Source organism: Ochotona princeps, chromosome 8, assembly GCF_030435755.1.
Source record: "Ochotona princeps isolate mOchPri1 chromosome 8, mOchPri1.hap1, whole genome shotgun sequence".
NCBI classification, from domain to species: domain Eukaryota; kingdom Metazoa; phylum Chordata; class Mammalia; order Lagomorpha; family Ochotonidae; genus Ochotona; species Ochotona princeps.
In genome coordinates this window covers 55,370,963-55,383,751 of record NC_080839.1, presented here as the reverse complement: position 1 = coordinate 55,383,751, position 12,789 = coordinate 55,370,963, and the positions used below count along the sequence as shown (strand labels likewise).

The window sequence follows — 12,789 nt, the reverse complement described above, 5'->3', positions numbered from 1 at the left end:
CTTGGATTTCTCTTTTGTAAAATTGCAAATCACTGTAATTAATCAGTTATACACGCTTCAAATGGCCAACTGACACACACCATGTGGAGAATAATGGTGGCAAAATTCTTGTGTTCTACACTCATATGGATGAATGTCTGTCTCAAAACCACTCTGCTCCACTGCCCAAGATCCACTAACTCTTGCACCACTATACAGTCATACATTGTGAGAAATGTTGTAACAGGCAACATGATAAATCTTTCTTCTTACTGTTTATTTTCAGTTCTTCCATATTTTCTTTACAACACACAGCAAAAAAGATAAGGAGCCAAATACTGAAGTATTAAGTATTTCCCCCAATACTAAACATGAATATGGTAGTTAGGCTGCTGGAAGCAGCCCTCTCTCCCCTTTCCCTTGAAACTGGAAGAGAATAGAAACGAAGACTGGAAGCAGTTGTCTCATGCACCTTCCCTCATTCCTTGACCCTTCCCATCCTAATCCGTGCTCACATGGGCATGCATCCTTCTCAACTATGTGACCGTCACAAAAAATAAATCTATTATGATAAAACATGAATATGAAAAATATTTGAATTCACCAGAAAACCACAAAGTAAAACAGTATGACTTCACCCTTCATATAGTAAAAACTAAAATATGACAATACCAAGTGTTGCTGAGGATGTGCAGAAATGGATTATCATATTCTATTGTTGGCAGTATAAACTCACATAGCTATGTTTAAAAGTATTTTGGCAGTGTCTGATAAAATAGAAATTAAAAATGCCTTTAAATCTACTTCTAGATCTATGTCCTAGAAAATGTTTCAGAGCACAAGTATATGATGAATTTATAGGGGGGCTGGCATTGTGGCATAGACAATATTGTGGCATGGTGAGTTAAGACACTGCCTGCAATACAGCATCCCTGTGGGTGCTGGTTCAAGTCCCAGCTGCTCCACTTCCAATCCGGCTCTCTACTAATATGCTTGGGAAATAAGCAGAACATGGACTAAGTACTTGGGTCCCTGACAACTAGTGGGAGATAATGGATGAAGCTCCTGGCTTTGGCCTGGTCTAGGCTCAGTTGTTGAGGCCATATGGGGAGTGAACCACTAGGTAGAAGATTCTCTGTCTCTCCTTTTCTCTTAAATTCTTTCATATAAATAAATAAATCTTTCCTTCTTAAAAAAAACTGTTCTCTGAAGCAATGTTTGTAATTAGATAAAATGGAAAGCAGCAAAAATGTTTAGGACATGAATATCTGATAATACCCAATGAAGCTGTTAAATATACCTTGACAACAGGCTACTAGACTAATCATTGTTTGCACCTACAATGCCATGATACACTTACGCAACAGCCTGTTGGACTTGTGACTGTTGCTGAAGGAGCATACCTGCAATAATATGGAAAAACCAGTGAGGTAGGGGAAGGGATGTGGTGGTGGAAGGGGAAACCCTGTGCCTATGGAACCGTATCATGAAAAAAAAAATCCGAGTTAATACAATGTATTTTGTGATCCGTATCAATAAATCTAAATGTTATATATTGTTCAGTTATTCATCATACTCTCCATGTAATGTATATACACATAAAACATTTGTATACTTATTAATATAGTTGGCACATATTAACAGCGTCCATATATTTGAGTATTTCTTGAAAGAAATACATAAAGATTGCAGTTTCGTTTGATGAAATGTGAAGGTACTGAAAGATACTTTATTTTACTCTATTTTTGCTACTTTTATTGAAAGAACTTCAAGGCAACAAAAATATATCAGCACTTGTGAATTCTGCATCTTTTTGCTTTAGAATCCCAAAATGTAGCTAAATTCTAAGAAAAATGCAGTTATCCAGCAATGCAAAAAGAACTACTAAAATTCATACCTAAAAGATATGACAGAAACATTTAAGATGATTCTGTGTTATACAGCCATTTTTCTGACAAGGATATTCAAAAAACTAATTAGGAAACAGCTACATTAATAGATTTAATTCTACGACTCCAATTGGTTACCTGGTTGAGAATATTCCAGGATGCATGCCAGAGTGCTGCGAATCAGGGCCGTCCACTGTTTCTGAGTTTCCTCCGTTTTGGCCATTGAAAGTGTCACGATACTTTTAATGCCCTGCAGAGCCGCACTGACAGGTGGAGAAACCTGATTATCTGCAGATTTGACTGCTGTGTCTTTCAATATTCTTGCAATTAAAAACAGAACTGTGGGCAGGATTGTCATACATCCTGAAAGAAAAACAAATCAGATCCCTTCATGACTGCTGAGCCCAAATACTGTAGTGCTTTCAATTGCTTTTTTTGTGTGTGTGTGTGGCTTGCAATTACTTCTTTTTCTTGTTTTATGTAAAATTTACTGCTTTACTATTATATAATTCAATATTTGAAGAGGAAAAAAGTGTGATGCTACCTCAAAGAACACATTAATAATATTTTTTTAAGTAGCCTTGTGTTTATTACCTCCAATATTTACTTAATATTTCATGCCCTTAATAATCAAAAGAAAGAAAAACAGAAGCAACAATTACTATATGCTTTGGGAAGCATCTGAGTAACCTGATGAATTTCACAGCAACTCTAACTAACTCTTAGTGACTAACAATAGCGCAATCAAGCTAGGTATATGAAAAGACTTGGTGGGGGCCCGGCGGCGTGGCCTAGCGGCTAAAGTCCTCGCCTTGAACGCCCCGGGATCCCATATGGGCGCCGGTTCTAATCCCGGCAGCTCCACTTCCCATCCAGCTCCCTGCCTGTGGCCTGGGAAAGCAGTCGAGGACGGCCCAAAGCTTTGGGACCCTGCACCTGCGTGGGAGACCCGGAAGAGGTTCCTGGTTCCCGACTTCGGATCGTCACGCACTGGCCCGTTGTGGCTCACTTGGGGAGTGAAACATCAGATGGAAGATCTTCCTCTCTGTCTCTCCTCCTCTCTGTATATCCGGCCTCCCAATAATAATAAAATCTTAAAAAAAAAAAAAAAAAAAAAAAAAGACAAGACTTGACTTGGTGGAACCAAAGAAAAGAAGCCTGAATTTTTAGCTGAAAGAATTTTTAAAAAAGATTTATTTTTACTGGAAAGGCAGATATACAGAAAGAAAGATCTTCTGTTTACTAGTTCTCTCCCCAAGTGGCCACAACAGCTAGAGCCAAGCTGATCTGAAGCCAGGAGCCAGAAGCTTCTTCCAGGTCTCCCATGCAGATTCAGGGTCCCAAGGCTTTGGGCCTTCATCTACTGTTTTCCCAGACCACAGGCAGGGAACTAGATGGTAAGTGGGATCCCAGCAGTTGCAAGGCAAGGATTTAGCCAGTAGGCCACCACGCCAGGCCCAGCTGAAAGAACTTAGGGAGTCTGGTTTGCGGTGTAGCATGTTAAGTTGCTGCTTGCAATGCTGGACACCATGTTCATATGGTGTCACAGCTGCTTCACTTCTGATTCAGTTTCCTGCTAATGTACTTGGCCCCCAACTACTCAGACCTCTGTACCCACCTGGGAGACTGGATGAAATTCCTGGCTTCAGCTTGACCCAGCCCTGGCCATTGAGGCCATTTGGGAGGTAGACCAACATATGAAAGATATCTCTGTCTCTCCCTCTGTCTCTAACTTTGTCAAATAAACAAATAAATAAGTAAATCTATTTTTTTTTTTTTAAAAAGAAACAACCCTTTTAGGTCATCAAATTCAACATGTCACTTAATGAGACAATCCCTTTTACTACTCTTTCCTGCCAGCAGAGCTCCAATAATGGAAATTACCATTTTCCCATTCACACAGTAACTCTAAGAGGTAGAGCGGTGTTCCTTGTGTTGAGCTTAAACTTCTCTATATAACAACTGATGTTGTTTTTGCCTTATAGATACGACATAAAGTCAGTCTAATTTTCTACGCAATAATTTTTCAATAACTGCAGAGAGCTATTATCTTTGCTCAGTTTTTATTTACTCACAAGAGGTTTAGTTTTGTATTCAGTAATATTTAGTTTTTCAATGTCACTAGAGAGTGGCACTAAAGATTAGGACATAATGAGTTTAGTCATTCTATTTTTTATCCATCTGCTTACATTCAATATCCTTCTTCAACATGTAGTTCTATCTCTTGCTGGAAACTTATCAGAAAAGAAGGCTTTCCAATTCCTGGGTATTTGAATCTCTAATGTTTATGGGGTCGCAAAGGTAAACAAATCCTTAGGAAAGACCAGCTTCTCACTTCACACTCGAGATTAAAGAGGAAAACAAATTATAACCATGCTTAAAAACACAGGCCAACTTATCTTTGCGTGCTTTAGGATTTCTAACTCCTGTACCTGCAGGTGAACAGAGGCCTGGTAGGTCAGCAAGGATGGTGACTGTGGCTGCCACCAGACGAGCACTCTCCTCTGACAGTCGTGTGTTGGTGGCCATGTGGCTGGGAGAATCTGACATCTTGGTGCTGAGATGGGGCATGTGCCGCACTAAAATGAACATCAACAGCTCCATAGTTGCAAACACCAGAGATTTCCCAGGAATAAGGCCGCCGCTGTCACCTCCTTCTCCTAATATGGAACAGGACTCTTTTTCCATGTCATCTTCATCTTAGATAAGAGAGACACTGGTAAAATTTCCAGCAAAAAAACACCATATAAAACATAATAAGGTATACTTAAGAAATGATTTCCAAAACATTTACAAGCAAATGTATAACAGATTACATATCTTTCTTAATAAAATTCTCTGCATTTCCAAGATTTTGTGTACTAACTTCTCTTAAAAATAGCTTATTTTCTCAAAACAAACAAGCCACTGAAGAAATGGGCACGGGAAATGGGCAAACACTTCACAAAGGAACAAACCCAAATGGCAAATAAACATATGAAAAAATGCTCAAGTTCCCTGGCAATAAGGGAAATCCAAATTAAAACATCAATGAGGTACCACCTAACACCAGTAAGACTGGCCCACATGAATAAAAGCACCAACAACACTTGTTGGCGAGGTTGCGGGGAAAAGGGAACCCTACTCCACTGCTGGTGGGGCTGCAGGCTGGTACAGCCTCTATGGAAATCAGTATGGAGAATATTCAAACAACTCAAATTCAACATACCGTATGATCCAGCAATAGCACTCCTAGGAATATATCCAGAACAATTGTTTTATGAGAAACCAACATGCACTCCTATGTTCATAGCAGCACAATCAGTAATTGCAAAAACATGGAAGCAACCAAAATGCCCATCAACAGAGGATTGGATAAGAAAGCTATGGTTCATCTACTCCATGGAATACTACTCAGCTATTAAAAAAAACAAAATGCAGTTCTTTGTGGCCAAATGGGCCAAACTGGAAACCATAATGCTAAGGGAAATGAGCCAATCCCAAAAGGTCAAATAACACATGTTTGCCTTAATTTAAGATGATATGATGTTATGTATAACATGTTATGTTATGAATGTTATATGTTGTGTATAAACTAAAATTGAAATGTCAGTGAGGTGGTCACAGAAGGTGGTTAAGAACTCGCATTTACTTTTAACATATTGGTTACTCATTACTATGTCAATTAATTCCATAATGATGTAAATTTTTGCTGATGGTATGTTGGAGCTTTCAATTGACTGGGATGATACTCTGCTGGCTCTGTCTTCAGACCAGAAAGGGTATACCTAAGAAGCCGTTGAACTTGACTGGACAATAAGATGCTGGACTCTATGTTTGGTATACGCTTGCAATGGGGGAATCTCAACTGAACTTGAGCTGTGGTTATGCAACAAAGTGGAGGAATCCACTATGGTGGGAGGGTATGGGGAGGGGGGGAGAACCCAAGTATCTATGTAATTGTGTCACATAATACAATGTAATTAATGAATTAAAAATAAAAAAAAAGAAAAAATAGCTTATTTTCTATTTAGAAAATCATTATTAGGTATGAATTTAATCATAGCAAAAACATATATGCTAGGATGAATCACGTGAAAGTGGTGTTTTTTAGAGTGAAAAACAGTTGACTGTGCAGTTGTTTGAACCTTGCTAATGAAAGCAAAAGCAACTTTCAATGATCTCAAAGGAGAAAAAAAGTATCAAAAACTTTATGGAAGATGCATATTATAAAACAAATATGTATACATTTTAAAACACTTCTACACCAAACAAATTCATCTTATAATTCCATTTTCCCATGTTTTGAAGTCTCCACATGATCTTCTGTCATTAAAAACTTCCTTTTATCAACTACTATTGAAGAAATTAGAGTTCAAATAAGATTTACTTTAAGTTCTTGCAATTTCCAATGCTTACTTAGAGTGTTTCTTTTTTCTTGCAAATAATCCTGAGCAGCTCTTACAATCTGTTGTACAACTCCAGTAACCAAGAGCTGGACAGATGGTGGATTCCAGGTCAACAGAAGGCGGTGCAAAACACTAATCAACTCCACACCAATCAGCTACCATAAAACAACACAGATATAATTACATTGCATTTCAAAGGATAAACTTATACTCTTAAAATCTAGGAAAATATACATGAAAATAAATCCAGTGGTAAAAATTAATAAATGGGACTGTGTAACAAATAATACAACAATCTTGAAAAAAAATGGTATTCTAAGACACTTTCAAGTAACAAATAACTTCATTATTTACGTATTTATTTAAATAAGTTTTGAAGACAACCATTTTTCCTATTAGAAGAAAAGTACTTAGGCACAACAGCACTGCTAGAATTTTCTACTATTAAAATTCAAAACTTCCAATCCAAGAATTTCTGGTAAGTCTCTCTACCATTTGCTTACTCCCTATCACAAACTCTCAGCACCCACTTCAAGCTTCTTAGTCGCAATCTTCCACGTTAAAATCCACCTAATGGGGCCGGTGTGGTAGCCCAGTGGATAAAGTCCTCACCTAGCATGTGCCGGGATCTCACCTGGGGGTGCAGGTTCTAATCCTGGAGGCCCCACTTCCCTTCCAGTTCCCCGATTGGAATTACGAAAAGAGCCTCAGGGCTATCCTTCTCAAACCAACTTTTCTAGCAGGGTCAAAGAATGACCTCTCTGAAATATAAATTTAGTCACTCCATTGCCTATCATTTTCTTTTCTTTTTTTAATTTTTTATTTTATATATACATATTTATTGCATTTCATTTTATAACATCATTCCATTGCCTATCATTTTCAGAACAAAGTTAAAATTTCTTTGTATGACACAAAGGAATCATCATGTTCTTACTCTCAGCCCATCTAACAATTTTCACATGCTCCATTCAGGTCCGCCATGCGAAATGACTGTAATGTGTTTGAGCTGGACATGTCCTCTCACGCTCCAACCTAGTTTTGTATCTGCTGTTCTTCTGGAAGAAAGTAGCTTCCTGTTCTGCTTCAATACTTCCTCCATAATATTTGATTCTCCTAGGAAGTCATTCCTTTTCTCTCTCTTTCTCTTTTTTTAATTATGGAAAGGTAGATTTACACAGAGAAGGAGAGGGAGAGAAAAAAAATCTTTCATCTGACAGTTCACTCCCTAAATAACCACAATGGCCATAGCTGAGCCAATCCAAAGACAACAGCCATATTCTTCCCACATGGGCTCAGGCTCCCGAACCTTTGGGCCGTCCTCGACTGCTTTCCCAGGCCACAAGCAGGGAGCTGGATGGGAAGTGGAGGAGCCAGGACATGAACCAGTGCCTATAGGGATCCAAAGCTTGAAAGGGCGAGGATTATCCAATCAAGCCATTGAGTCAGGCTCACAGAAAGCCCTCTTTTATGACCCCATCACAATGCTGGGTCCCTACTCTTGAGTCTCATTACACTCTGACACATGCAGGACCTATCACTGTCCATTTCTCCTAATTCAGGTTCCTGACACTGTTTCTGGTATCTATAGATTCAGCTAGCTGTATGGATCAAAACCCAAATAACTGGGTTAAAATATAAATGGTCTTTTTTCTTTCAGAGATTAATTAAGGATTGTTTATTTGAAAATAGTACTGGAGTCTGGCACAGTAGCCTAGCAGCTGAAGTCCTCATCTTGCATGTGCCAGAATCCTATGTGGGCACCAGTTCTAATCCAGGCAGCCCCGCTTCCCATTCAGCTCCCTGCTTGTGGCCTGGGAAAGCAGACAAGGATGGCCCAAAGCCTTGGGACCCTGCACCCACGTGGGAGACCTGAAAGAGGCTCTGGGCGGGCCTGGCGGTGTGGCCTAGCGGCTAAAGTCCTTGCCTTGAAAGCCCCGGGATCCCATATGGGCGCCGGTTCTAATCCCGGCAGCTCCACTTCCCATCCAGCTCCCTGCTTGTGGCCTGGGAAGGCAGTCGAGGACGGCCCAAAGCTTTGGGACCCTGCACCTGTGTGGGAGACCCGGAAGAGGTTCCAGGTTCCCGGCTTTGGATCGGCGCGTACCGGCCCGTTGCGGCTCACTTGGGGAGTGAATCATCGGATGGAAGATCTTCCTCTCTGTCTCTCCTCCTCTCTGTATATCCGGCTTTCCAATAATAATAAAATCTTAAACAAAAAAAAAAAAAAAAAAAAGAGGCTCTGGGCTCCTGGCTTCAGATCAGCACAGCTCTGGCGACTGTGGCCACGTGGGGAGTAAATCAATGGAAAGAAGATCTTGCTTTCTTTCTCTCCTCTATGAATATCTGACTTTGTAAGAAAAATGTAACAAAAAAATTGTTTTTAAAAACATAGTCCAGAAGATTCTTAAAGTAAAATATCAGTTTTAGCTGAAACATAAGTTTCATGTTACAAGACTGGAGTACACTTCAAACTGAATATGCATTAAGTTAGTGTTTTCTCCTTACTGTAAATTTGTTATTATAAAGCATTGCTTCATGCAATTAACATCTAAAAAATACTACCAACTTTTCCTAGCTTATTTTTAAAATCAATATTAGTGCATAATCATGTTACTGCCCCCCCCTTTTTAAGATTTACTTATTTTTATCGCAAAATCAGATATATAGAGAGAAGGAGAGAAAGAGAGGAAGATCTTCCTCCCGATGAGTCAGACCTCAAGTGAGCACAACAGCTGGAGCTGAGCCGATCCAAAGCCAGGAGTCCGGAGCTTCCTCCGGGTCTCCCACACGGGTGCAGGGTCCCAAGGCTTTGGGCCGTCCTCGACTGCTTTCCCAGGCCACAAGCAGGGAGCTGGATGGGAAGCGGCGCAGCCTGAGTTAGAACCAGTGCTCATATGGGATCTGAGCGCGTACAAGGCAAGGACTTTAAGCTGTTAGGCCACCACGCCAGGCCCATGTTACCTTTCTAAAACCCTTTAAAAATCATGTTACAGGTAGTAGACGTTATGTGTTAATAATGATATCACTTTTCTTAAGAAGACCTCTTGGCAGAAAGATTCAATTCTAATTCAATACCACATAAGTTAGGTAGACAGAAGCTTTATCAAACACTTAAAACTGGCAGGATTTATTTGCTAGTCTTTGAAAAATCATTAGCTGGAATGTAATGTTCCCTTAAGTTTTTAGTTTTTCATGAATTTTTTCATGAGTAAATCAAAGGTACAATGACTATCATCCAGTCTACTTCTGCCTGATCTTTCAAGATTCAACAAAGCCAAAATCCTGAATACTTATTACAGAGTGCACTATTGTAAAAAAACGTATAATTCAATGATCTCACATAGAAGCCAATACAAAGGTACATATGACTAAAATAAAACAAACAATGAAAGGTCTATTACGGAAATACACTGTACCTGATCTTCTGCAATATGGGTCCGGGCGTAAGGAGAGTCCAACAGAGTGTGCAAGGCCTGCAGACACGCTGTAACATGCTCCACAGGCTCCTCAGGTCTCGGGGAACAAAGGAACTGTATACTCACACCTGGAAGGCACAAAATAACATGGGGCTTTGAACAGAGGATCTGTTACATTGCTTGGACAGTTCTTTCGTTATTTTTACAAAATATTTTAACATGGAATAATTAATGCACTGCAGTTCAAATGGCTTCCCACTTGTGCAGACACACTTAACATAAGGGTGCAGCTTTGCAATTAGATTAATACTCAAAGTAGGTATGTAAGAAGGAATGTAGTCTCATGTTATCAGGCTGATTAAGAAAATATTCAGTATTTTATTTCTACGCCCTAAAATAATATATTAAGGATAAGGTTATAAGTAAACATTATAAATTTCTTTTCATTAAACAGTTGCTAAACAAATTTGAAAAAGCATCAAGTTATTTAAACAGCAAGCTATAGAGACAGAACAGGTAACAAAGGAGGAACTGCTCTCAATTTATAATAAAGGTAGGATCACTACTTTAGAAGCATTCCACACTTTGAGGAGATGTACAGTTGAGTTTTATAATTATGACTTAACGTGTTTTCTTTTAACCACCAGAAAACACGAGATCATTGAAGTTTCATTAGAATGGACAAATTCTTTCTTTTTTATAAAGATTTATTTTTATTACAAAGTCAGATGTACAGAGAGGAGGAGAGACAGAGAGGGAGATCTTCCATCCGATGATTCACTCCCCAGTGAGCTGCAACGGGCCGATGCTGCGCTGATCCAATGCCGGGAACCTGGAACCTCTTCCGGGTCTCCCACGTGGGTGCAGCGTCCCAAAGCTTTGGGCCGTCCTCGACTGCTTTCCCAGGCCACAAGCAGGGAGCTGGATGGGAAGTGGAGCTGCCGGGACTAGAACCGGTGCCCAAATGGGATCCTGGCACGTTCAAGGCGAGGACTTTAGCCACTAGGCCATGCCGCTGGGCCCAGAATGGACAAATTCTTACACATAAAAGAATAGTGATCTCTGAATGTTTGCATATGGTTTGTTCCACATGGGTGCGTGTGTGGAAGAGGAGGCGGTGAGACCTTCACAGTTGCAACCTGGAGGAGTCTGAAAGCTGGTTCCCCTTCTCTTGCTCCCCTTCACCGGCCTTAGCAGGAATGTTCTCTGTCTGGCATATACTCACAACGCACCCACCACCAAGTGCGGCAGCCCAGGGCGCCTCAGCAGAGCTAGTCTCCTACTGTTCTGACTCTCAGACTCCAAGTCCTTAGTAAATAAACCTCATTTCTTTGTAAGGCCTAGCCTCAGGTATTTCATAGTAGTAATAAAAGTCAGACTAATATAAAAGCCATTATAAATTAAGAATGCATTTAGATATCTTTGTGGAACACTCTACTAGATGCCAAGAACAAAGCCTGCTAATAAAGACATATTCAGATTACTCTTTGGCTGCTATTCTGTAGAATAACACTTCTATAGTCATTTTAAATTTATGGACAAAACATGTTTATAAAATGATTTGAAAAGTAATTTTTCAGTTGCTTTTGAGTTATTCTAAACAAAACTTTTTCATAGCATTAAAAGGAAACATGAATTTTCAAAAATAAGGCATTTTGAAAAACATGAACATGAGACACCTACCTAATATCAGATGCATTCTATCTTTGTTGATTTCTGGCAACGATTTAGCACTAGCCGTTGCTCCCGGTGCCTGGTTTAGGTTGACCGATGTAGAACGTTTTTGCGATCCAGATACTGCTGCTGCTTCTGTCGACTCGGAACATGTAAACCCGGTACTATTCAACCACAGTGCTACGGCGTGGAGAATTGGGGCCCAGGAATTCCTATAGTGGAGTCTGGCTGTATCGATAGTCTCAGGAGTATAAAATGCCCCACCTATGAAACAAGCAAATCAATTCCATTGTAAGTATTGATTCATTTATACTTCTATGCTTTCTGGCTTCTGATCTCATCATCTAATAATCTCTCTTACATAAGACTGTGTCATATGCTACTTTCAGCCACGAGGTCCCCACTAATGGTCAAAGCTAGTGTCATGCTCCTGGGCCTGCAAAACCATGGGACAAATCCACCTCCTTAGAATGTATATCCAGCCAGCCTCGGGTATTTCACTACAGCAACACAAAATAAGATAATATTTATGCATAGTGATTTTTTACCCAGTTGTTTTAAATATCTGAGTTTATAAAGCTATTACTATAGCACTGCAAGCATTTTTGTTTAGCTAACAAAAAAGCTTTAGCCTGTATGATTATGAATCCAAAATTCAATATACAGAACATGTTCTACTCTCAGACTGAAGTCCACAGAAATTTAAGAAGTTATAGTATTACTATTATTACTGGTCTCTACTATGTCCATTGGTTTCACTGTTACTTTGAACTTCAGCTTTATAGTGCCGTGAATTAAGCAGCTGCATGTGATACAGCATCCTATATGAGTGCCAGTTCAAGTCCTGGCTGCTTCACTTTGATCCAATTTCCTGCTGATGTGTCTGGAAAGCAGGGGAAAACGGCATAAGCACTTGGGTCTATGCCATGCATGTGGCCAAGCTAGAAAGAAGCTCCTGGCTTCAGATTTTGGCCCGGTCCCTGTCTTGGCCATTGAAGTTATCTGGGAGAATAAAACAATCACAGATTCATTTTCTTTCTCCCCTCTCCTGTAACTCTACCTTTCAAATGAATAAGTCTTAAAAAAAAAAAAGCCAAAAAACAAAAAGGTAAACTCTGAGTATGACACTTACCATCTGGAGGGAGCTGACTAGCAAATTCAGCTGGCAAAGTTAACAGTGCATAGTCTTTCAATGCTGCCAACCACAGACGGCTGAGCGTTGGCAGTTCAGGTTGTACAAGGGTTATTAAACTATCTGGTGGCAGTTCATCTATGGTACCATAGTCATCCTCTTCATCATCAGTATTTTTAATTGTTCTTTTTGGTTTTGATTCTGCTTCCTTTTTAATATTCATAGCAACCACATATACCTAAAGAAATATTTAGAACGTGAAAACAATGCATTATAGAAAATTAGATACTGTAATTTGCTAGAATCAA

At 39.7% G+C, this 12,789-nt stretch overlaps 1 protein-coding gene across 2 annotated transcripts in view; it reads right to left on the bottom strand.

Moving 5' to 3' along the window:
- The window catches only part of HEATR5B (HEAT repeat containing 5B), a 95,843-nt gene that overhangs the window by 12,380 nt on the left and 70,674 nt on the right, over positions 1 to 12,789 (bottom strand). For both annotated transcript variants that reach the window (XM_058668068.1, XM_058668067.1), the window contains exons 28-33: positions 12,482 to 12,719; positions 11,359 to 11,613; positions 9,676 to 9,803; positions 6,267 to 6,411; positions 4,301 to 4,567; positions 2,007 to 2,231 (exon numbers count right to left, since the gene is read on the bottom strand). In XM_058668068.1, coding sequence (XP_058524051.1) covers positions 2,007 to 2,231; positions 4,301 to 4,567; positions 6,267 to 6,411; positions 9,676 to 9,803; positions 11,359 to 11,613; positions 12,482 to 12,719 — 1,258 coding nt within the window. The remainder of the gene's footprint in view (positions 1 to 2,006; positions 2,232 to 4,300; positions 4,568 to 6,266; positions 6,412 to 9,675; positions 9,804 to 11,358; positions 11,614 to 12,481; positions 12,720 to 12,789) is intronic.